Source organism: Gossypium hirsutum, chromosome D13 (assembly GCF_007990345.1).
Source record: "Gossypium hirsutum isolate 1008001.06 chromosome D13, Gossypium_hirsutum_v2.1, whole genome shotgun sequence".
Lineage (NCBI taxonomy): Eukaryota > Viridiplantae > Streptophyta > Magnoliopsida > Malvales > Malvaceae > Gossypium > Gossypium hirsutum.
The window spans coordinates 42,396,792-42,423,113 of NC_053449.1; the positions used below are offsets into that span (position 1 = coordinate 42,396,792).

Below are 26,322 nucleotides of genomic sequence, written 5' to 3' on the forward strand. Positions count from 1 at the left end.
ATTATTACATTTATAAAAAAGATTAAATAAACCTAAATACAGACGAAATCAAATTTAAACATGAAACTCGAAGAGTCCCATTAATTCAAATTTAATTGATGTAGAAAAACGGCAAGCATTTTGTTGAAGAAAGAACTTTGGGGTAAATGATTCTTAGAGTTTGAACCACAACCTCCATAACCTATTATTCAAGCTTCAACTCCAAAGTCAACAACTCAACTTTCCACAATCCATACCTTCTCCTTTTCTTTAAATATATAAATACAACCATCTCGTACTCCCTCAAAACACAAATTACCTACATAATCAATTTCACTCTTTTGTTAAAATTAAATCCTAATTGACACCATAGGATCAACAATTCCTTTTTATATAATAATAATAATAATTGCTTAGGAAAAAACAATAAGATAAACTACATAATTAGTCATCCAACTATTAGTGTATTTCTAGCTTGATCATCCAACTATAGAAATTTTCATTTTTCTCATTTAACCATTGATGAAAAAGATGACATGACCATTTTTAATTGATTTAATTACACGTTTAATCCTCAATGCTTACACATTCTATCAATTTTTAATTCTAATTATGAGTAATTTAACCCTCCACATTTACATTTTTATCAGTTTGGTCCTTTTCTCTCCACACCTTTTACTATTAGTCAATTTCTTTTATTCTCTCTATTTCTGTTGGATCTTTGTAATTGAGCTAGTTTGGAAAGAAGATTGTATCGATGCTGATAAATCCAAAGGCTTGTTCAAATCCTAATTCTTGATGTTTCCCTCTTCCTTCACCTGACATGTCCAAGCCGGATGGATGGTTTTAAATTATTATTTTTTAATAATCAAAATGACATTTTCTTTAAATACAATAATTAATCAGATTAGACTGATATCTATTATTTCAAAATTAAAAAAGAATTAGATTGATTAAAAATTGTGGGATCAGTTACAATGATTTCAAACGTAAATAAAAACTTAATATTTAACAAAATATACTTCGTTATTATGTTATGATCTTATCATATCAATTTTGTGATTCCTCAATTTATATTATGCCAAAATAACTTAAATTTTTTCAAACTATTATAATTTTATGATTTGGTTTTGCTTTACGGTCTTTGTTTTTCTCATAAGAACTTGAAATTAATATTATGAATTATATTTTCTAATTTGTAAGCTTCTACAATAATTAGAATACTTGGGCAAAAGCTCTCAGGCAGCTACTGCGAATGTTTTTTAAGAGACAAGCCTTGGATTTATCATCATCAACACAATCTTCTTTCTAAACTAGTCTAATTACACAACAAAAAAAGATAAGAGATAATAACTGAAATTGACTAATAGCACAAGGTATGGTGAGAGAGAATATGACCAAACTAATTTAAATTATAAATGTGGGGGGTTAAATTTGTTAAATTATTTAGAATTAAGATTAAATTGATAGAATATGTTGGTGTTTAACGAATAAATATGTAATTAAACCAATTTAGAAAAGGTCAGAGTGACCAAAACAGAAACAAATGATAGCATTAGTGACGAAAATGAAAATTTCTATAGTTTGGTCATCAAAACAAAAACACGCTAATAGTTGGTTGACTAAGTTGTATATTTTACCCAAAAAGATAACTGTTCTTCAAACACAACAGCTTCTGGGATGTATTAAACCTTAATCGCCAACAAACAGTTTTGTCTTCAGACCTTTGTAAATCCGGATTCATCATTTCCATGTTCAAATAACAGAAGCGAAAAGAAAAAAGGGAAGAACAACCCAAACTTCAAGTTTTGGATTGGAGAAGAAAATTGTATAGATGACATCTACGCTATACAGATTACCCTTCATGCAAATAGTAGTCATACCTGTTCAGGTCCTTGAGCACTATACATCACACTTACTGCATGTTTGCGACCTTCAGCTAATGGTAGTCATCTTTGAGTTTTCTCAACATCTTAAAAAATCCAAAGGCAGCCCCTTTGACTAGCATCGCTCGAAAATCTTGTAGAGCTTCTCCAGTGAAGCCACCTGAAAATAAAGGTCAAAAAAAGGAGAGGCACGGATTACTCATTAGTGTAATTTTAACTATTTACAGAGAAGAGTTGTCCCTTGAACCATGACAATAAAATGAAAACAAGTTTCTAAACCAAAGTTCAATAACTGTGCTACTAATCCATAAATATTCACCGTCTTTCGGGTCTACCATGCATGTAATCCAAATTCAAAAGGTAATACCATGCTACAGTCGAATATTGCATTGAGAATGAAGTCTATCATTATCTCCAACAGATGTTCCACTATTTAAACCTCCAACCTTCAAGTTTGAACTCTCATGTCTATACGATGGGAGAATATATATCCATGGGCCAGGGCTAAAACATATAAAAAGTACTTTAAAATTAAATATATGTCTTAATAGTAATTTTCTCAAGTTGGTCTTAGGCCTAAAATCTTATGTCCAATCCTGGTCTAAGTCGAGCCTAAGTGAATGTCCCGACCCTTCATTGTGTAACCAATGGGCCTCCATACTGGGATAAAAAGACGTGAGAAACTTTGTTGGGTCAGACACAAATACATACAGGTCCCAGACGGACATTGTTGACAGTTAGAAATTAAGAACCCCATGGCTGGAGAGCCATTAAGAACAAATCTGCCACTAATAAAACTTTGTTAGGAGGAAAATCTGCCTACCCTGACAAATGTTCCATTAGAGGCCATTGAATTTGGAGGTTTTAGAAATAGCCTCATGGATGGAAACAAGACATGTTGGATTGACCATTCACGCTGGGCCCATGCAGTCTCAGCCTCTGACAGTAGTTCATGCTCGAATTCATCCTTTTCTGCTGTACCATCTCCTGTAAACACCAAAGAGCAACAAGGCTGATTATAGTCGAACATATAAATAAAGTCTGCCATGGCTGATTATTAAGCAGCATTTACAACAACATAGCATAATGCCCGATAGGCTGTTAATATGCTATGTTATATGGACTAGGATCAGAAGTCAAAACATAGAGTGGGTTATGTCATTTTGTTAATGTTTTACACTAATTTTAAGGATACAAGCATCGGATGACACAAAATTAGTGTGTCAAAGAAATAGCAGAGACTGGTACATTCAAGGAAAGTGAAAAGTTCATGTAAAATAGTGCATATATGACGGAAAACCACAAGCTGGAAAACCTATTTCTATGCAAATGAATGGTGATTAATTTGAGCAAAAGCAGAAAATGTTTCATTACCCCTCCCTCTACCTCTTTCAGCAGACTTTGAAGCAAAAACACACAACGAAACTAGAAAACAATAAGATACAAGAGTAATCAACAAAAGATAGTATTGATTTCTGCATTATGAATCTTCTTAAATAGTATGACCACTCCACATCCCCATTGTCAATAAGTACGAGTTTTCCAAATTAGTAGACCAAGGACAATTGACAAGTCTAATATTTAGAGATAGTCCATCTTCAATGTAGTGATTTTCTATCTTTGTTGCAACTTAAAAACAGGCCTTCAGGAGAGCAGCTACTATGTTACTTTGATTCTTCACTTTTCTTGAAGCACCCATGTCCAACACTCATATCCGACATGAGTATGGAGATGTGCCTCCAAAGATCCTCCAAATACATTGAAAGACTTCTAAAAAAACCTAACCATGCCCATATGGGACACATACTGAGACTCACACCAAACTCCAAGTGACAAAGGTTTGTACTGCATTAGTAAAACTGTGATTTAGTAATTACTGCAACCAATATCCCCATTCTCATGCTTCCTACTAGACTAGAAGACAAGGGCCCTGTCTTCAAGAGAAACATACACAATGAGATTCACACTTACCCACATGACAAGAATAATTTCCTTTGTCTTGAGTATGCTTCCCATGTTTCCTCTTTCTGTAAAATTCCAATCCTTTGCCTGATGGATTTGGCAACATAGGCGGATGCATAGCATAAAAATTCCCAAGAGCAGCTGCAAGTGATTGGAAACAATTTTTTTCTTCTTCCCACTCAACCTACAATAAATAGGAGAAATTACAATTAGAGAAACAGGTATCAAGGGATACAACAATATATTTGCAAAGTTTTGACACTACTATGCAAGTAGTATCAGCTATCACCACTAATGTAAAGTAGTATCAGCTATCACCACTAATGTAACGTAAGCAAGGTAAGTCTTAGTACTGTAACGTAAGCAAGGTAAGTCTTAGTACAGTAGAAGGAACACATTCTAGAACAATGGAAACTACCAAAAAATATATTTCCCACTTATTTTCTTAATCCATGCATATAGTGATTCCTCAAGCACTTCACACATGATATGCTACTCTACCAATATGATACATGGCAGACAACTCCATAAACAATAGCCAAAAAGAAAAAAGGGAATAAAAGTAGAACAGCTTAGGCTATCACAAGGACTGCAAATAAAAAGCACTTTTAACTGAGGTTGAGGAATTGCTTTAGTTGCAGCACTTGTCCAAAGCCTAATAGAAGATAATATGAGATCACACATTTGAACCTTCCCTCTCCTAGTATAACTTTTTAAATCTGAGTAGTTGACTCAAAATGTCCAAATAAAAGGCCCCCAACCACTGCCAAATAAGAGGAAACTACCATTCAAGATCACATAATTATAACCACGACTTGGTAACTTTACCATGAAAGAAAGAAATGTAATAAAGATGAAGAAAATTTTTACTTAAGGAAATAAGTAGGGCTGAGCCCAAAAATAAACTAAAAACTAAATCAAAAAATAGTGTTCAGTTTGTTTCAAATGTGTTCTATTGAATTTGTTTTGCTTTTTGGTTCAGCTAGCAAGGCTATTTAGTTTGGTTTTCAGATCACAAGTTGAAAACACAATTATAAGAACCAAGCTATTTTTAATAATGCTTAATTACATTTAAAAAGAAAAAAGAAATGTAAAAAGTTATCTTCTTTTATAGTTTAGCTGCAGTTTTTTGTCCGAAACCACTCACACCTAACCGTTATCACCCCCACAAATAACAGATATAAGACAAACCCGGAAAAAGAAAGGTGAGAAGGGGACTGAAGGGAGGCAACGAATACACTAGAGAAGAGGAGAAGTTTAGAAAGGAGTGAAGGAAGGGGAGGAGAAAAGGAGAGTAGAGCTCCCAATGTAACCAAAAACTTACAAACAGATGTTGGGGACCAATGACTGAAATTAACTGAAGATGAAAGCAACAATAAGGGACTTGATCTGTTCACATGGACGTCTAGGAGAGAAAAAACATAGAAAGGTATGTTACGAAAAAAGACATAGACAAAGAAGAAGAGAGCAGAAAGAACAAAGATCAATTTGCATGCAAAATTTCCCGTTGCTAATGTTGTTATATGAAAGATTTTTATGTGTTAAAAGAATATATGAACAAATGCTCACCCCATTAGTCTTACTCTTTGAATTATGGGCCATGCCACTCCATTTGCAGAACCTTGAACATAGAGTGAGATTTCACCTAAGGGAAGCTAACTTAAACATTTTTAAGCCCGTAACACACTATTTCTAACAGCTACCTGAAACCATAGCACTAAAATCAATAATTACCATAATCAAACAATGCTACCTACATCATTGCCCAAACATAGCACAAATTCAGGAACACGATCCATGTCTGGAGTGTACTGGTCAAGTAGAATTGGCAGTCTAGATAAATTCCCATCTGAATCAATAAAAATGCAGAAATACTCCTCCAACATTTCAGACTTTTGCTTAAGCAGCTGTGTATTCATCTGCAGAAGAACAAACATCTGCATAAGTGGAAGATAGTTGGTAGAAAGGCACACATGTAGCAGCAGTAAAAGAAACTTATTATGTACTCAGAAGTAAATTCTAAACTTTTATGAAAGCAACTAATACATATATGAAGAATGAGAACCAGTTGCACCAGTTTATTAAAAGAGTGAAGGCAAAGAAAAGCAACAACAAAGGAAAGAGATTATGTCCTACAGCATTTTTCTCCCTTTTTCCTTTTTCTTTTCTTTTTGCTAGGACCTTTCTCTTCTCTGCTAAAGGTGGAGAAAGAAGAGGCATTTTGCAAGAATTTGCAAAATAGTAATGTGAAATTTGTTTGCTTCTTAACTCTATAAATCAGAGAAGTTCAAGTGGTTCACCAAACTGCATAAGATGGGCCTCAAATTGAACTGGTTTCCCCTTGGGATGGTCCACCTGACTGAAATGTGCATGACACTAACGAACCAAACCAGGCTTGACATGGTATGGTTTATAAAATGACAAAACAAACAAGTGACATAAGGGGAACTGTACCTGCTCAGCAATTTATATGGTGTACAGCCCTTTAAACTAGAGGCAGCAAAATGATCAAAACCCAAAACCCACTCAAAATAGATCAAACCTAAGTGTTCAAACTATATTTGACAAAAAAAGGTCAAGGATTTGAACCCTAAATGACCCAAATCCAGGAAAAACCAAACCTGAAATGAACAAAACACAAAATCTGACTACAAAAGATGTTAAAACGGATACATCTTTCATAAAATCTAAACACGACCTAACTTGCCAAAACCCGAGTTTGGTCCACTGCCATAGAGGCTTGAACCCCCCCCCCTCCCCCCTCCTCCACCCAAAAGAAAAAGGAAAGCTCAAACCAGAAACATCATGCATTAACCCAAAAGAACCCAATCCTAACCCAGACCGAACAACTCAATTGCTACCTCTACTTAGACAAAAGATATAACATCATGTTCAGGAAAAGCATTCAATATTAAAACACACAATAAGACCCTAATACGTGTATATCTATTATTAGCTAATATTTATGGCAATCTCAATCATGATAGAAATTATACAGACATAAATTTCAATAAATTATGCCCACAGAAAGAACATTACTTCTGCAATCTTCTTTTTGAGCTCATCATTTTCATTGCTTTCTAGGTCCAAGTCCTCCTCCTTCAGGGCCAACATGATTAACTCTTGCAAAGGAGCTGGCTCACTTAGTTGTATAGCATTAAAATGAGCAAACCGACGAAGAACTTGCTGATACATAAGTTCTTTGCTGCAAATGCAGAAAAAAGGAAATTTTAAATAATAAATATCTACTACTTTTAGGGAGAACATTCTAAACGGAAGCAAGGCATGAGTCAGACTCAAGTATAGAAGATTTCAATGTCTATTTTATCCCAAACTTGTACTTGGTTCTTTATGAATACACTGATTCCACTATCAGTCCAATTCTGACGAAAACTTTTAATAGAAAAGCCAACCTTGTAAAGACATTAGTCTTTGCTATCACAATGAATAAAAATGTTCACACAGTCAGCCAAAACAAAACCAAAAAAAGTAACTATTTTTTTGCAAGGCATTATGTTTTTTTTTTATTGGGCCAGATGCAAGGCATTATGTTTATTTATGGTTATTTCTTCCATTTTTTTAAGGGAAAAAAGGGTGCATCAAACGTAGAGAACGCATTTTGATGAAAAAGAAAACACACCCTAGGATCTTTGTACATACATGATACATTCCACTAGTTCTTATTTTATAAGGTTACAGGACTTCATGGCACAGGCTAACAGACTGATAAAAGAACTCCATACCTGCAGCTTTTATATGAGCGTGCATGAATGGTGTGCACAAGTTAAAGTGATAGCATATGTCGAAAGGTTACATCTAGATCTCCTATTTGTTTAGTTTATTGATATTTTAAACCACTTAACACTATTCCCTTTTGCAACTTGAGACAAACAAAGTGATATTAGATTGATCAACCTATTTAATTAATTGTGGTAGAACCTGCAGAAGATACCAAGGAGCTGAATTTTGGAGTGGGTCTCAACGGATGCCTTCTTCACCCCTGCCCTAAAATCACATTATTATAATAAGTCACCCTGCCCTAAAAATTTTATTATTATAATAAGTCAAGTTTCATTTTGCCTTCCATGCAAATTGTAAGTTGCCTGGTTGTAATTGTGTATTATTCTTTCCCCTTTATTTCTCTCTTTTTCTCCAAAATGGTTCTTCAAAAATACAGTTTTCAATTCTATGATTTGTTCTGTGAAACAGTTAGAGCAATTTGTTCGACTTTAAGCAGTTCGTGTTACTACCCTTATAATTTCCATGAGGTTATTACACGAATCATTTGAAAGATTTGCCTTTCTCATTTTGTTTGAGATTGTAGGTCACAATTATCTAAATTGGCACCATCAGTTGCTTAGTTTGTTTCCCAACAGTGTTTCTTTTAACTTTTAGACAAGTTGTGTTAGCAAGCATATTGTTGCACTTAGATTTGTAATTGTTTTTTTTCCAAACTATTGCATAATCTAATATTTTAACTGTAATCTTTGTAATGATTTCAAGCTCTCAAAGGAAAAAGTTTACTCTTGTTTCCAACCAAATACCCCATAAAATCCAAGTAAATTCACATTTTGTAATCTTTGTTTCAAACTATTGCAAACTCTGAAGAAAAAAGTTAGTCCCCTACCATAATCCACATAATCCAAATAAATTCATCATTTTACAATGCTGTTCCAAAGATGCAGTTTCAATAATCATTACTACTCTTCTCAACCCATTTACATATTACAGAAAACGTACAATCCAACTGTATATTAATCTTTTCCTTTTAATTTTAAGTGCTGTTCATGTTCATGCAGCTGCTAGTTTATGATTTTCATTGAAGTTGTGCTCTGCATCTGGATTGCTGCAATTTGCAAGATCATTTTGTTATGAAGATTTAAATTGTTTCTGTCTTAAGTCTCAAGTTTTTTCCTTCATTATTGCGATTTAGTACGTCTAATGAGCTAAATGAATAAGATGATGAAGTTCTGTTGACTGTGTAAAAAGGTTACAGTTCAGTGATATAACTATTGCTTTTATTTTTACAGTCTTGGTGGTGGGTTCATTCATGAGCCTTAATTTAAATCCAATTTGGTTGCTTTAATGTCTGGTAATCCGATGAGCTGATATTTACCCCATCTTTATTCACAATACTAAAAGGGGGAAAAAAGCATAAGGTTTACCTATTGTTGCACATGGGAACATACAGGCATGAGCAATCATAAAAGCATGTAAGATTTCATGGATGTGGAAATATTACCTTAAGTTCACCACATTAGCAAGATAGAGATGAGTATTATGCTGAAGCAATGCAAAAACATCATCAGCCATTCCAACATAAGTGCTTTGTCTCACAATGTCCAGCAGATCTACATAGCATATTTTGGTAAGAAGTACTGTACAAGTCCACCCAATCAAGTTCTCTAGTATAATAATTATTATGAAATTACCAGAGTGACATTTGCTATCAATATCATTAATAAGCTCCTGAATGCTAGTAAGATCTGCTGTTTCCTTCAGGTTTCTTCTTTGTCTAACAGATGACCTGTGTGGATATTAGAAATCGATAAATCTGTCAGAAGTAATTTATTTTATGTAGAAAAAATGAGCATTGAGAGCTCGTAAAGCCTTAGCATTCTTATACATTTGTGTTTTACAGAAAACCTTTACAAAGGTTAGTGAATGAAATAAATTTTTTTTTTAAAATGAGAAAAACTTCTTTTTACGGTGGCTGGAAAACATATTACTAAAACATAATAGGAAATGGACTGTAACACAGAGGCTAGGTACAAGGTAAGAACATGCCCTGTCATCTCTTTCTGATAAGCCTAAACAGTACAGCAACCAGAAAAAAAAAAAAAAAAAAAAAAGCAGTTTACACTTTTATAAGCATGAACTAGAGGTCCTACCTCACAGTTGTCAAGCTAGAATCTCTTCCAAGGTATTTCTGGGGATTCTTATATAAGTAGGCATGCATCCGTCCAGCTGGATCTGATGAATCTGTTCTCACTATTTTGTTCACTGGAACTCTCTGTGACTTCGATCCTGAGAGTTAAAAAATACACACTAGACGATGCATAAATATTATTGAACAAACATGTTCAGTGTGGGAAATCCAACTGCTTGATATAGTTAGAAGGTTTTCCATAATGTTACCAGAGGGTGAGGGACTAAGGTGTAAATCATTGTTTGTAACTGAGGGAACAGATGGAGTGGCTTCAACCGTCTGTCATAAGCAATAGATGGCAAGAGAAAAGTGTATAAGCGAGACTGCAATATCCATTTAGAATTACATGAACCCAAAAAATAGCTTGAGCACAAAATACAAATCCAACGGTTTTCTTGTACTCTAAGACAGGAAATAGCTAGAAATATGCCAGTAAGTAGTTCTTTAAGCATTTTGTAATCTAGATGGTAAATTGCCCAGACCAGAGGCCACAAATGTTTCTACAACTATTCGAAAACTTTCCTATCAGATTCCAAGATTATCTTGTTGAGCCCCACTCCTAGTTTACAGAGGAAAGAGTATGGATAATTTAGCTTAGTCTTTCAAAAGAAAGATAACCTACAAAAGTTTTCAATTGCGCAAGCATCTGCGTTATAGTTATGTACCTGTTTCTATCCTAACACACTGCCATGTAGAGTAACCAAATAATAATGCAAAAAGACAAGCGCATCACCTATGCTCATAAAATTCTTGCTTTACAACTAGTGCCAGTAAATTCAATACCTATATCTATTTTCAATCAACTGTTACCGCTAGTGTTATATTCATCTTTTTGATAAATCATTGATTTCATCTAATTTATACTGAAAATTTGTTGTGGTACCAAGCAGGCATGACTCCCTAGACCTGTTCATTTTTTCTTTCTGTTTCATTTTCTCTTTCCCAAATATAGTCATTAGAAACTATATTTTCTTCATGTAAGATGTCACACATTATGGTTCACACTAACCCACACAGAATTATCTGCTTCGGCACATTGGACCTCAGTTTTGTCTGCAAAAGACACCCCTCGCAAAAGACCAACTTCAGCACACAGTCGATATGGGATTCATGGCTCTTTTCTAAGACTATAACATCCTAACCCCCTCCAAAAAGAGGCCTACTCACCTTAGTGGAACATTGCTAGTAGACCTGTTTATGGGCCAAGCTACCCGCCCAGGCCCGAAGACCCGCCCAAAATTTGGGAGGGTTTGGGCAAAAATATTAGTCCCGAAAAATGAGTCTGGACAAAAAAATTAGGCCCATTTAAAATATGGGTCGGAATTGAGCTTGAACATTTAAGGCCCAAGCCCAGCCCAATCCATTTTTAAGTTTATAATACTTTATATTATGTTAATTTTTATATATTATGTAATTTAGAACACATTAAAAAATTAAACCTATACTAAATATATAATACTACTCTAATGTAAACATTAAAATAATGTTAAGATAGACTATATAAAAATTTTCAATAAATAAAAAATGTATAAAATTATTGAATATTAAAATAATATAATATAACTATTTTTCTTAAAAAAATTTTAAAAATTAATATGGGCAGGCCTAATATGGGCTTGGGTTAGTCTTTTGCAAATATGAGCGAGTTTGAACAAAATTTTAGGCCCATATTTCGGGCCGGGCTGAGCTTAGGCAAGCATAAAGTATGTTAATATCATGCTTAGGCCTGGCCCGAACCCGACCCATGAGCACCTCTAATTGCTAGTACCACGAGAGCTAGCTCTAATACAAAATGTCACAAGTTGTACCAACTTGCAAGGTATTATTTGCTTCATCCATTGGGCCTCATGGTTTTGTCCACAAAAGGAGTTTCATAGGCTGGAAAATGGTTTGGGCACACTTATATCCCAAAACCAACATTAGTACACAGTCAATGTGGAATTCAGAGCTCCTCTCTAGGACCATGACATCATGCACACCATAGTGTTTAATGATAAAGATTTTCAACAATAGTAATACCACTAAATTAAGGATGAAAAAATGGATGCAATAAGAGAGAACTGAACATCAATTGATAGAAAATATTTACCAAAGTTAAATTGGTTATTATATTCCCATAAAGGAAATCAACACTTTACCAATGTGTAGACAAGAGCAATCACCTCCACAAATATATATATATATATAGAGTGAGAGAGAGAGATGAAAATTTTAATAGTCATAGACTTTGATATTAAAAGGGGGATTATATGAAAAGAAATTAACCATCCCCTCGCCCCCAAATGGGAGAGAAATGATTTGCTAACGTTAGCTCAAAAGTTTACCAAAACAATCTTTACACTTCTCAAAGAAAAGAAAAAGGATAAAAAAAAAGGTGGGAAATAAGAATACAGATAAAAACTTCTAGATGTAGAAGTAAAATGTCACAAAAAGCATCAGAAATATCCACCTCATCATGCTTCAAAATCGGTACAAAATGTCTAGATGATACAGTAACATATTATCACTGCATAAAGACATGTAAAGTGAACAAGCTATTAACTTGAATATAGTAACTGGTTACAACATTCTCAAAATTTTCATGATGGGATAAGAAAAAGAGAGAACGAGATTCTTTATTTGTCATTACGCTTTTAAAGGCAGGTATACAATCTAAGATCTCCATGGTGTGGAAAGCATTAGATACGACACCACATTACAGACAGAACAACATTTACCTGTTCTTGAAATGTCCTTGACTCATTCGAGTTTCTCAACACCGATTCAACCACAGACTGCATCTTCTCAACAATAACTTCCTGATTTAAAAGGCTTACCTGCACAAAAATGTGTGTGAAAAGAGGGGAAGTGAGGTATAAAAAACCAAAAAGCGAAAGGAGTGAGAAGCACAAGAAGTAACCTTCCATAAGAGTAACTCACGCAAAGTAAAGACGAAAATGAGCAACCACTACTACTCATGTTCTTCAGGTCTCGTTTCTCAAAACTTTTTAGCAGATAGAGCTTTTCCACTAGTTTTTGGATGTAATAATGTTGTGCTTTAGGGGGGTCAAACTTGGAGCACCTACTTTTATAACCACCATTTCCGTCTTATTTTAAAAAATTTAAGTTATAATGTTCCTTATGCTAAAGCAAACAGATTCATGCATTTGATTGAGTTCTTTTCAAATGCATAACACAACTATTTCCTTATATTTGCAAACTCATATATCAAGAGGGAAAAAAAGCAGCAGCTATTGTTGCTTTGGTAAGTACTACAGATTTTGATCCCTTCATTTTTCTCTACAGTTTGGTTAATTGTTTGGACACTGGTCCCAAATGCATAATGGATTGTCCATCTGCTTTTTGGTTACATCATTAAGAGATTTATTAGTGGATGACTTCTTCCACTGCTGCCGTATTATTCGTAAAGCTTCACCTCTAAGTTCAGAGTTAAAAGGGCAGTTATTGCATGAAGACAGAGAAAGAAATCTTCCATATGTGTACCTCTCTCTTTGTAGGGTGCACGTTCACATCAACATGCTCAGGTGGCAATGTAATTGACATATAAATGAAAGGTTTTGAAGCTTTTGGTAAGGTTGCAACATAAACAACTTCAAGAGCTCTCTTTAAAGCAGTGCATTCAACCAATCTATCTGAGGTAATTGACAAAAAAAGAAAAACAAAAGAATGTGATATAAAAGATCAAATGAGAACCCATATACCACTTACACACACCATTAACAATAAGCTAAAGTAAAAAGGCCATAAGATTAGCACAATGGAGGATATTGATAGATTTAAATATATATAATTTTCTAGGTCAACTAAATATAGGTAATGACCTTTCTAGAATAGTTAGCCAACAGCTAGAAAAATAGTTGCAGCAGCAAAGGCAGGACCAGGATGAATTCCCAAACCATATGCTGTAATGAACAACCAAAAAGGAAACCTAAAGTATTTCTGAAATAAATAAGGAAAGGTTTGAGGACAAAAAGTGAGATAAAAGGGAAAATAAAGAGGTGATTATAAGGTACTGAAAGAGATGAATATCGATGATCAACATATTGATCAAATGTTCCAAGTATGAATGATCCGAAATTGAGGCAGCAGGAAATTTTTAATAAAAATGGATGGATTATTGTCATTCCTAAATGAAAAGGGCAGCTAATTCGAGAGATTACATTGATTATATGGCCCTCCTTCAATTCGAATGTTCCAGGAGAGGAGGAGACATTAAGAGTGCAAATGCCACTCTTCCCCTCCCTTCACCTCTTCTAGAAACCTCTACTCCTTCCCTAAAGGATAGCTAGGTACTCATTTCGGGTATCAAAAGGATTTCCGATATCAAAAAAAAAAATGTTTAGATCTAATATTTACACAAGTTATGTGCAGTGTATGTCATCAGAGTCAGTTTTACTCATCCAGCAAGAGTTAAATACAGCAGGAAAAAACTGAGAGTTTGAAGTTCGTCCTCATCACAGACAATTTTGTCCAGCAGGAAGATTAAGTTGATAGGGGCCTTTAAATCAGCCTATAACTTGTTTATTTTAATCTCTTTCATTTTCTTTAGAGTATTTTATGAGTGAATTTTGATTTTCATGTAAAAGAATTGTTCCATCTTCAAATAGTATTGATATTCAAAAATAGAAGAGTAAAAAGATACCATTGATAAATAGCACCATTGTGGTTTTCTTTGCAACATAGTTTGAGTTGGAGATGAAGCCATCCATCTCAAAGACCGAGCTAGAAGGATCATGATCTGAAGCTTCAATTTTTATCAGATTCTGAGCAACCAAAAGCCCATAAACAGATCTGATAGCATTAAGCCTTGATGGTGTTGCAACCGAGTGAACATCTGCTCTAGCAGCTCCATGCTGATAACATACAATTTAAGGCTTTACAAACTCATACTATACAAGCATCAGTCATGTAAATGAGACAATTAATCATAAAGATATGATATACTGGCGGAGAGGCTTACCTTTCTACAAGAAAAGCTCACATCTATATGATGAATGGCAAAGCGGCTTAGCAAGTCTACAATTTTAGTATAATCATCAGCAGAATTTTGCAGTGTCTTCCTCCTAGCAATCATGTTATAGAACAAATTCTCAATCTGAAATACACAACCAAGATAAAAGATGTCAAATAGGTAAAAGAGCTAACAGGAAAAAAGTAGCTCATGACCCACTCACAAGCTACTCAGGACAAACCAATCTTTTATCAAAACACAGAAACCTAAGCATGTCTAATAAATGAGTGGAGTTTGATGGAAAGGTGCTTCAAACATTTATGTCCACAAACAAAAGTCAGAAGTAGCTTGTCAATTGAGCATGCAAATTGTTGGTGAAGAAAGCTTATTATAAAGTTATGACTCATGAACAAATCTCACTATGTTATATAGAAGGTCTTTTCACCTTTTCCGCTGGAGTAGTTTTAATTACCTTAACTTTTTTTGTGGATGATGTTTATGCATAAGTTGTTTGAAATAGGTTAGAAACTATAGATCAGAAGTTTTCAGTGTATATTATGTGAAAAGCAGTTTCAGTGAATAAATCAACTTTATGAAATGCTTAGGCTAGAGCACCAATCCAATTGTTCAAGTTCTCAAATAAAGCTAAGTTCCTTAATCCATTTAAGTTCAAGCTGAAAAACCATGCAGCAAACACTCCGAACAAGAACATAAATAAAATCACTACCAGTTGAGACTACTTAAGTTTCCCATTGCCATGTATTCCTCTACTAGCATTTCCCAAGAACCATACACTTGAATTTTTTATTTTTTTTAAGTTTCTATGCAAAACAGAAAATAATCTAGTTAAAAAATAACGATTCATAGTTTTCTCAGTTTCATAAAGAAACTAAATTAATAAGAGAAAGAAAAAATGTAGTCGATACCACTATTTGGGTTCCTTTCACAGCAGCACATGCCTTAGGTTCATTCTCCATCACACCATCTCTATAAGACACCCTGCAAAACCATAAAATCAACAACAAAGCAGGGGTTTTATACAATGAAGAAGAAGAATGTGAAGGTTTGGTGGAAGAGAAGAGGCCCAAGAACCTGTATCCATGCAATTGGCCCCGGGTAATGGTAGTGACGGTAACGTGACCAACATATGTCATGCTAGCCAACGCCTCTCCTCTAAACCCCATCGACTTTATTGACTGCAAATCCTCGTATTTCGACAACTTCGACGTCGTATGCCTCTCGCACAATATAGGCAAGTCCTCATACTACGAACGGGACATATTTAGATTAAAATAACAACAAATGTTTATTTCCATTTCAAAAAGAAATGTAAAATAGAAAAAGGGAAGTTGATTACTCGAATGCCATGGCCGTCGTCGGAGACTTGAATGAGTTTAAGACCACCGTCCTTGACGAGGACGCTTATGGAAGTGGAGGAAGCGTCTAAACTATTCTCGACTAGCTCTTTGACGGCGGAGACAGGGCGTTGGATTACCTCTCCGGCAGCGATTCGGTTGACCACAGGCTCGTCCAGGCGGTGGATCCTGGGTGGCTCTTTAACTTCTTCGGCCGGTTCTATTTCCATGGCGGGTTCTAACTTCTAAACACTACAAAACAGGAGTGGAGGCAATACTATATACATTGTACTTCTTCAACCGCGTCTGTAGTAGCTTTGAACTCACTCACTGCTATTATGCAAGGGTCGCCGGTCCACACCTTTTCGACTGGGTCTGCAAATGGTTTTTATTTTTCGGGCTTTAATTTTGTTTATTTTCTTAAAATGGTAAATTACAGGCAATCAAAGTAGCTGACAAAATAATCACCTAAAAGTTCATTTCATTGACTCAACTTTAGTAAACTGACAAAACAGTCCTATTTTGCCGTTTTTCGTCATGGCAGATGATAGCGTCCTTGGTGTCAAAAAAATCCTCCAGATGGCTGATTACTCTCAATTTAATAGCCCTACCAGCACTAATTTAGGGTTAGAGAAGAAAAAGATGATGAGGAGAAGAAGAGGAGGAAGAAGGAAAAGAGGAAAAATAAAGATGCCTAAAGTGATTCTGGTGTGCTATTCTGGAAACCCAGCCAAATTAAACACGTCTTGGCCCAATGACAACTTAGATAGGAGGTTTTTTTGGGTGTAAGAAAATTGGTTGTGGATTTCGAAAACCATGTCGATTTTTCACTTGGTTTGATCCACTATTGACGCCCCGTTCACGAATTGTGTTGTTGGATCTTCAAAAAAAGTGAGGACATTGGAAGATGCAAAAATAAGGGAGAGAAAAATATGGTTTTTGCTGCTTATATTTGTAACTGTGTTGTTTTTTAAACCTTAAGTCAGCTTATGTTGTTGTTGTTAGCACTGAAAGCTAGCTTATGTTTTGTAATATTGTTGCTGGTATATTGTTGCTTATGTTGTTATACATGGCTGCTGGTATACATGGCTAACCAGCTTATGTTGTTGCTTACAAACTTGAAAGACTTGAAATGGGATAATATGTGGTTGTTGCTTACAAATTGTTTTGTAATATTGTTATTGCTTACAACAGTTAGAAAGTTGTTTTGTAATATTTGATTTCATTTCAAAGTTGATGACTTGAAAGAATGTTTAATCGTCATTTCATTTGTATTTCTCAATGCTCATATATCAGAAAAGATAACACAGATGAAAAAAAAAGAAACATTTGTATTTTTCAATTCTCACACATTTGTTTTCTCAATACTCATATGTTAGAAGAGATAACACAAATTGCATGGATCAATGCTCATATATTAAGGCCAAAACATCAAACTATTTACAAAAGGAAGGAGGGGCAAATTATTGCCAAATTTTCCTACAATTCAACACAATTGAATAGATGTGAATTGTAGGCAAATTTACAAAGAAAATTCAATGACTATATGCCTAAGTTTATCAACAGTAGCAATCTTAGGCAAATTTACAAAAATTAATCTGCCTAAGTTAATAAATCTGTAGTAGGCAAATTTACACAATTTAAAAAAGTTAACGAAATAAAGTCTGTTCAATGTCATCATTGGTCTATCATAGATGACTCATGAGTAGGAGGCATCCATCTAACAGTGGTTGGTTTCCTTTTGAATGGGAGCTTTTCTCTTTGAGCAACATATTTTTGGTAAGTTGGGGCAGCTTGTTGATGAGTTGGGGCAGCTTGTAACTGAGTTAGGGCAGCCTGTTGAGTTGGGGTACTCTCTTGCTGATTTGGGGTAGCCTGTTGCTGAGTTGGGGCAACCACTTGGTTGTAAACACCAACTTTATGTCTTTTGACCTACAGGAACAAGTGAAATCTATCAAACAAATTCATAAACAGAAGTAATATAACTTAACTTAAGGCAAATGACTTACTGGAATGTTTTGGCCAACTTCCCCTTTCCAACTCCTCTTATTGTGGCCTATTCTTTTGCATTTACTGCACCTCATGACCACCCCTCTCTTGCTTAATCTTTCTGTTGTTTGTGGTTCATCAGGTTCTTTCTTTCTCACCTTAGTAGGTCTGCCAGGTAGCTTTCTTAGTGTAGGAGGCAGTATTAGCAGCCTGTTTGACAAAGAGACCTATAGTTTTGGACCCCTTACTAACCTTATAAAGTTGGAGTAAATTTGAAGCTGGGTTTGCTTGGTGTACCAAGCTTGTACATAGGTATCTGAGAACTCATCTTTTAGATGAATGATAACCAATGCATGCATGCAAGGGATGCCAGTGAGATCCCAATTCCTATAGGAGCAGGAATTCTCAACTAGGTCCATCACATGTTGGCTGCTTGGACCACATTCGACCTAATACTTGTCCCCACTAGCATGAGATGGAACACACCTAAAAAACAGTCACCATGCTTGGTTAAAAAACAGTCACTAAAAAAACATTGTGATCAACCCCACCAACAATCACACACACACACACACACACACCTAAAAAATAGTCACTACATGCATATTATTAAAAAATACTTATTGCATGCATATTAAAAAATAGTTAACAGCATGTGACCATCCCCACCAACAATTACTGCATGCATATTAAAAAAACAGTCACACACACACACTCCTAAATAATAATCACTACATGCATATTACAAAAAATTACTCACTGCATGCATATTAAAAAATAGTCAACAGCATGTGACCATCCCCACCAACAATCACTACATGCATATTAAAAAAAAGTCACACACACACACACCTAAAAAAAGTCACTGCATACATATTAAATAGTTATACACACCAACAATCATAAGCAAACAAATTAAAAAACAATGCATGTATATTTTAAAAAACTCACTAAAACAGCATGTGACCAGCAACATAAAGTCAGGATAAATGCATCAGAAAGATTAAAAAGGGTAACTTTACCTTAATGAATATTTGATATTGACATCTAGCTTTTTCCTGATCTTTGGACACAACATTCCTTTCCATTTTTCAGTTTCTTCTTTCTTATTGACAATAAGCAACATAATCTTGGTCCTTACTGTTTCCATCATGGTCAGAATAGGTTTTCCTCTTGCTTCCAATATCATCTACCAGTAAACAATATAAAGGATTAGTGAACTGCTAATTATTAGTAAGAAACATAAACCATTGGGGTTTACCTTGTTAAAGGATTCAGAAAGATTATTCACCAACATGTCAGGATAGCTCCTAATTGAGAAGTGAGACCTTGACCAGTGAGTAGGGTTCTTTTCCTTCAACCAATCATAAGCATGCTGATTGGTTTTCTTCAGTTCATCCATAGCATCCTCAAAACCCCTTGTAGTGCTTGCTTTGGTAGCTTTCCAAAGAAAATCTTTCAACTCATTTGTTCAAAAACCAGCCTTCTTGAAATTGGCATGTAGGTGTCTAACACAGTGTCTTGTTTCTGCATTAGGAAACAACATACATATTGCTTCTAAAAGTCCCTGCAATTAAAACAAATACAGTTTAATTATTTGACAAACCCTAAACCCTAAATTGAAAACAACATAAAAAATAAATAAATGGAGTTTTACCTTTTGTTTGTCAGACATGAAAGATATCTGGTATGAGCTCACAATTTCCAAGTCTATTGCGAGCAACTCCAAGAACCAAAGCCGTGATGCTTGGTTTTCACTTCTGGCAGCAACATATGCAATAGGATAGATGACATTATTTGCATGTATCCCAACAGTTGCAAGTAAGTAGCCACCATAGTAGCCCTTCAAAAAACATCCATCTAAACCTATTATCCTCTTACAACCAGCCCTATAGCCATCTTTGCATGCCTGCAGACAGACATACATCCTTTGAAACAACTTGTTATCTAGATAATATATCGTTGTTATTCCCTCATTTTGGGTCCTTACCTCCAACAAATATTCATAAATCTTCTCATATTAAGCCTTATGAGCTCCTTCAATTAATTCCAATGCCCTAAGTTTAGCCCTCCTACATTTGATAGTGAGACTATGTAACATAAATCTCTTTTGACATCCTGTTGTAATGATTTCAGAAAATAATCAGGATCAACACTGAATTTTTCTTTATAATGTTCACCTATCCAAGCTGAGGTTACATTTTTATTTTTATAGACTTTAGAATAAGTACAGTTAGGGTTTGAACTCCTAATTTTCCAAGTCTGGTCAGTAGGGTCATTAGGGTTTAGTCTAGAGTCCTATATGAACCAAGAACATTTTTCACTGCAAATTGCCTTTAACCTTTTTAGATCATTTTTGGGAAACTTAATAAAATAACTATTCAACCTACCATACTGCTTGGTAGCTTCTTTTAGACTGTCTTTAGACTTAAATAACGTTCCAACCTTAAGTCTAAAATTACTCATGTCATTCTCTAGGTTGAATTCAGGCCAATTTTGTCCATCTGAGTCAGATTCATGTGCACTATCTAACCTCCCAAAATCATCACTATCACATAGTTCATCTACTTCTATACCATCCATGTTTAAACCATCTAAATTAACTATTATCCTATTAGACAGATCACTTTCAAATGCATCACTGCCACACACTTTACTACCAGACATTTCTTCTTAATTCTCATTAAAATTGCCATCAATTAAACCTACCAAACAAATTATTCCTCAATAAAAGCAAAAAACATAGGCAAACACTTTAACCATTTCTGTCAGACAATAACCAATACAAAAATAATTTAATACAAACGCAACCATTTAAGTCATGCACATGGCAAACAATAACCAATACAAAAATAATTTAATACAAACACAATCATTTCTGTCATGCACATTGTAGACAATAGCCAAACACTTTAACCCTACACTTAGGCAATGACAGATAATAACCAGTACAATATAGAAGGTAAATAACAAATTTGATATTACCACATACAATATAGCAGCTAGGATACAAACAATGGTAGATACAAACAATAAACATCAGTTTAATGCAAACAATAAACATCATACACATGGCATACCATACACATTATCTGTCATTCACTTTAATAACCAAACCCTAATATGTCATGCACATTAATAACAAATAAAACCCAAAATTGAAATAACCCTAAATCAAAATCAAAGTCAAAATAAAAATTGAAATAACCCTAAATCAAAATAACCCTAAATCCAAAAAATACAAAACTAAATGCAGAAACTTACCCGTTACAATAGATGTAACAACATTGGTAGTTTCTCTTCTATTGACCATTGTCGCTGAGAATAAAAAACATTGATAGGTTTCTGGTTTCGTCTTTTTTTCTCCCCAAATAAAAAAGATTAATCTTTTTCTAATCCTAAACCCTGTTAATCGATTATCAAATCAATTTCTAACCTTAAACCAACCTTCTTAATCAATTCCCGAATCAAATTCGAACCCAAACCAACCCAAATCACAATTATTTTTTCCCAAATCAATTTTTCCCTAAATCCCCTTAATCAGAACCAGCTTCTAATTTTTTACCCTAAACCAACATAACCCTTCAATTGTTTTCCCTAACCTCGCCCCAAACCAAGACCCATTAGATGCTTCACCAACATCGTAAGTTAACTTTCCATATCAGCTAGTTAACTTGCCACATCAGCAGTCCCGTTAACACAGTAACGGAAACTATTAATCAATGACTATTTTGTCACTTTTTATAACGTTAGTGACTGTTTTGTAACTTTTCTAAAGTTGAGTGACTGAAATGAAACCTAGGTGACTGTTTTGTCAGCTACCTTAAAGTTGAGTGATTGTTTGTGTAACTTACCCTTCTTAAAAATATAAATGAAAGGAAAATATCAAATAATTTAATCAACCTATTCAAAACCCAAAAACAAACATATAACAACACATACATTCATCTATTTGTTGTTGTCAAATAAGTGTGTAATCGAACCATGTTAAAGCTTTGAGCTTATATTAATATATGGCAGAATGTTACAATTACTAAATTAGACATTTTCTTTCTATAAATACCACAGTACATATTAGATGAAAGTTTAAAAGTCAATTATGATATTAATCTTTTTCGTTTCTCCTATCTCGAAAATTTTTCAAATCGCTTGCCGACGGTAAATATTTAGATAGGCTTTAAGTCACCATTTCATTATTTATATAATAATATCAAACCAAGTTAAATTGAATAACAATAACATGGATATCCTTTAAGTAAAATCTCGTATTTTAGTTTTATGAAGAAAAAGATAATATTGCATGAACTTGGTTTTTGAAATGGAATCCCACCAACTTCGAATTTTTATTTAGTTAAGATTCTTGTGTCTACTAGATATCAAAGGTCTCAAACAGAAATAATTAATAATTTTATTAGTATTAACTTAATTTTATTATTAAATTTAAATAAAATAATGTATTTCTATTTTTTAAAAGGAAAATAATGTATTTTTATTAATAACCAATAATTTGAGTAATGTTGAATTAGCCTAAATTTGACAATATTTAAAAAAGTAATTCAATCTGAGCAAGTAACCCAATATTTAGACAAACCTAGTTATAATAAACCATTTGGTATCCATACCAATTCTACTTTAGGAATTCTAGTAAAGCGCTCTTTCAATTCATCATATAGGTGTTTACAAATTAAGTTTAAGATAGTATGTAAACTTTTAAATAAATAACTTGGGATAATTTAAGTTTGTTCCTTTTTTTTCTAAAATAAATAAAAGTGAAAATTGAATTGCCATATGCATTTGATAGGAGGTTACAAAGTATTTGGAATTGATAAATTAAAATGAATTATTGTGTAGATCGAGATTTGAATCAATTGGATGATAATCACAGAAAAGGAAAAATTACAAATTAGTCCCTGACACCTTATTTTTTTGTTATTTTTGCCAGGTAAGTTCATATGGAACTTACTATGTTATTTTATACTATGTTTGAAATATATTTAATGTTTAGTAGTTTAGGTTTATGGTAATTTTGATAATTTTAGCATATAATGGACTAAATCGTAAAATATAAAATGTATGAAAAATACAAATAGGTATATGGAAACGAGTGGATATGAATGGTTGTTTAATTTAATGACACATATATGATGATGTTATAAAGTTGGAAATGGTAACGATAATCATGGAAACTTAGTAAATATTTTAAGGCCCAAAAAGAATCGGGTGTTTGATTAGGGATTTCATGATCAATGGCTTGAGATCCAACATGAGTTGTAGATTCTCTGAAACTTGCATGAGTAGCATCGAATCATTGATTATCGATGGCTTGATATCCAGCACGTGTTGCAGATTCTTTGAAAATTGTGTGAGCATAATCGATTTATACATTATCGATGGCTTGAGATTCGACACATGTTGTGAATTCTTTTAAGCATATGTGAGCAGCACCAGGTAAAGCTTGTATAGTAACCCTGATTTGAAGCTCGTGTAAGTAGCCCAAATATGAAAATGGTAATTAAATGAAAATGAAAAGGTTGAAAAGATTGATTATGAAATTAATAGTTGAGTTTACAAAATGAGCAAAATGGAATAGCATGATAAAGTGATATGATATTACTTGTATATGAATTGAATACTATGATCTTGTTATGTTAATGAACTAACTTACTGGTTATTCTGTGAAGTTGTATAAGGATGCCAAAGGAATGTCATGTCAAGTACATTTGTGTTTCAATTATTTAAACTAGTTGTAATGTCAAGGTAAGTTAAGTTAATTTCATATGAACTTACTAAGCATTCATTATGCTTATTGTTATTTCTTTTCTTTGTAGTTGCCGGGTTGTAAAACATGTCGGTTGAATCACCCTAAAGCTCACACTATCTAGTTATCTATTTGGTAGTTTTTTAATCATTTTTTAGTCTGGTTATATGGCATGTACATAGGCATTTACATATAGTGGTTTGAAATATTAACTTAGTTGAAATATTACCTAATGTTTGATTTTAGGAAGAATTATACTCACGTGTATATCTGTTTAACTTGGAAAAAAGTTGTGATTTTGAATGGCTTCCTGAAGATACATTTGAACTTAAAATAGTATGAGGTCATGATGGTATACAATGTTTATATGCATAGTTTATTTGTAGGAATTGATTAAGTAGTTGAAAATAATTTGAGTGTCAAATTAAGGTACATTAGTTTAGTTGTTTGGAAATTGGTTGATTCTATGTTTTGGTATATGAATTGGTATGTTTTAGTATGGTTTTGATACAGGTTTTGAGGTGTATTATACACCATTTGAGTTGTGAAAGTTTGGGCATGAAAATAGACCAAAATATAAGGTTTTGACATATTTGGCATAGAGGTATCTATACCATAGGTGAAGGTATCGGTACTTAGTATTTTTCAATCAATTTTTCAAACATCGAGTTCTAAAATGGTATCTATACCGGACTAAAGTATCGATACTTATATCAGAGTATTGATACTTTACAAGGATATCGATACAATTGATCTTTGTTTTGTTTTTACAAAAGAAACAAAATCGCAAATTGGTATCGGTACTTTATAAATGAAGTATTGATACCATAATTTAGGTATCGGTACTATTGATTTTGATCTATTTTCCTAAAACATCGAAGTTAAAAATGGCATCGTTACCTTTACAGAAGTATTGATACTTGGTTTGGAAACTTTGAAAACTTTACAATTTGGTCATATTTCATATTCGGTTTAGCAAATGAGCTTTTGTAAGCTCGATCAAGTTTCGAAAAACATCGTATGACATTTTTATGAACTGTTACGATTATGAATGCGTGTTTTATTGTAACCCCTTAAACCAGACCTAGACGTTACGGCCTAATCTAAGCAATTACATGAGCCATAGTTATGGTGAAAACTTGAGTTGAAGTACGTTGGTTTAATCTTTGAAAAACACGTGCTAGTATGATCTTAAATACGATATTTTTAATAAAATATTAAAAGAAACCTTGTTTAATATTTGTAAAACAACTTGATGATCTTTAAATTCAAATTCGATAAATTAAGTTTGCGAAAAACAGTTTTATTAAGAAAATACCAAATTATTTAGTCCATAATAAAAGTCCATGCAAATTGTCCGATGTCCAAAGTTAAAAATTCTCATGCCAGAGTTCTATAGTTTAAAATAAAATAATTTCCCAAATATTAATACAATCCACAAAATTCTGAAACATAATAGAAATCCATATTTATATAAAACCATTCCCGAGAGCCTCACTGATGACCACATCTGAGTCCTAACCACGAGAATTATCTGAAACACACAAGTAATGTGGGTGAGCTTTAAAAAGCCTAGTGTGAGATCAACACAAATATAATCACATACATATTAAAATATCAATCTCAACATATCAATCATCATAATAATCACAAGTTCTATCATTGATATTTATGCATGAACATGTCGATGCATATTTTAAAACGATGCACATTTTATAAAATTTCCTACCCATCTCCGCTACACACCAATATCGAGTTCCCCAAAACTCGTCCATCTAATAACACACCATTTGTGACAAGCCACCACATAGTTGCTAATAAACGGCCACATAATCGTAGATAAATTGCCACATAACTTCTACCTTTCACAAAACCCATCCCATGCATGTGATATGACCACTTGTCAAATTTAACACATATAATTCACTTTTCACATTTTCACAGAATAATGCTCATAATCTCATATAACACATATTTCTCAATTTTACACATATGTATGTAAACATATCCACATTTTCATATATCACATAATATTCGCTTTTATTCACTTAAGCATACTTTAATATACTTTTTCTTATTAAATCATGGATCTCATCACATACACATATATCACACATTTAAATCATCAACATACTAGATAAGCCATGTATCACATAATGTAAAGATGAGATTTGCACACATGTCATCATCACATACATCAACACATCACAAAACATGCCTTTCATGAAACTAATGGGTTAGGATCACTTATTTGGGTTTCTTCTTGATGAGTGTTTCAACTCCTCTTTGAGTACTTAATGCACTCTCAATTAATTATTTAATATCATATCATTAAAATGAAAGTGAACATATTACACACAAATTAAAGGTTTAAATCCCACACCTTATATTGTAGATCTGATTGCCACAATCCTTTTTAACGATTTCACTCGATCTATCTCGCAAAACAGCCTAACACATAAGTAACATTTATTAATTAGGATCCTTATTTTCATCACTTAAAAAATCGATTA

The 26,322-nt window shown here is 33.6% G+C and overlaps 1 protein-coding gene across 7 annotated transcripts; it reads right to left on the minus strand.

The window, feature by feature from the left end:
* Positions 1 to 1,637: 1,637 nt before the first annotated feature.
* Positions 1,638 to 16,454, minus strand: LOC107920384 (DNA mismatch repair protein MLH1). 7 transcript variants are annotated; one of them, XR_005922688.1, is made up of 18 exons: positions 16,065 to 16,454; positions 15,800 to 15,972; positions 15,634 to 15,706; positions 14,717 to 14,851; positions 14,399 to 14,609; positions 13,240 to 13,388; positions 12,474 to 12,572; positions 9,966 to 10,035; positions 9,719 to 9,854; positions 9,260 to 9,354; positions 9,070 to 9,178; positions 7,767 to 7,832; positions 6,867 to 7,032; positions 5,585 to 5,746; positions 5,397 to 5,448; positions 5,152 to 5,232; positions 3,837 to 4,011; positions 2,834 to 2,852 (listed from the first exon to the last, which is right to left on the minus strand). XR_005922688.1 is itself a non-coding variant. In XM_016850080.2 (17 exons), exons 1-17 carry the CDS (start codon positions 16,290 to 16,292, stop codon positions 1,981 to 1,983), a joined length of 2,256 nt encoding a protein of 751 aa, XP_016705569.1. In that variant the 5' UTR covers positions 16,293 to 16,454; the 3' UTR covers positions 1,638 to 1,980. The 7 variants fall into 7 exon arrangements, 3 of the variants coding, with proteins under 3 accessions (XP_016705569.1, XP_016705570.1, XP_016705572.1); XR_005922687.1 differs by having other exon boundaries at positions 5,397 to 5,472; XM_016850080.2 differs by lacking the exons at positions 5,152 to 5,232; positions 5,397 to 5,448 and adding an exon at positions 1,638 to 2,025 and having other exon boundaries at positions 2,689 to 2,852.
* Between the last annotated feature and the right edge of the window lie 9,868 nt (positions 16,455 to 26,322).

What these genes read in the sequence shown, in the direction of transcription:
- LOC107920384 (XM_016850080.2), bottom strand. Translation starts at nt 16,292, where the DNA reads ATGGAAATAGAACCGGCCGAAGAAGTTAAAGAGCCACCCAGGATCCAC. An exon ending in TGCACCCTACAAAGAGAGAG is followed by an intron (nt 12,573 to 13,239) that starts GTACACATATGG and finishes ATTTTTGTGCAG; the next exon opens with GTAAGCCTTTTAAATCAGGA. An exon ending in CCTTAGTCCCTCACCCTCTG is followed by an intron (nt 9,855 to 9,965) that starts GTAACATTATGG and finishes TTTAACTCTCAG; the next exon opens with GATCGAAGTCACAGAGAGTT.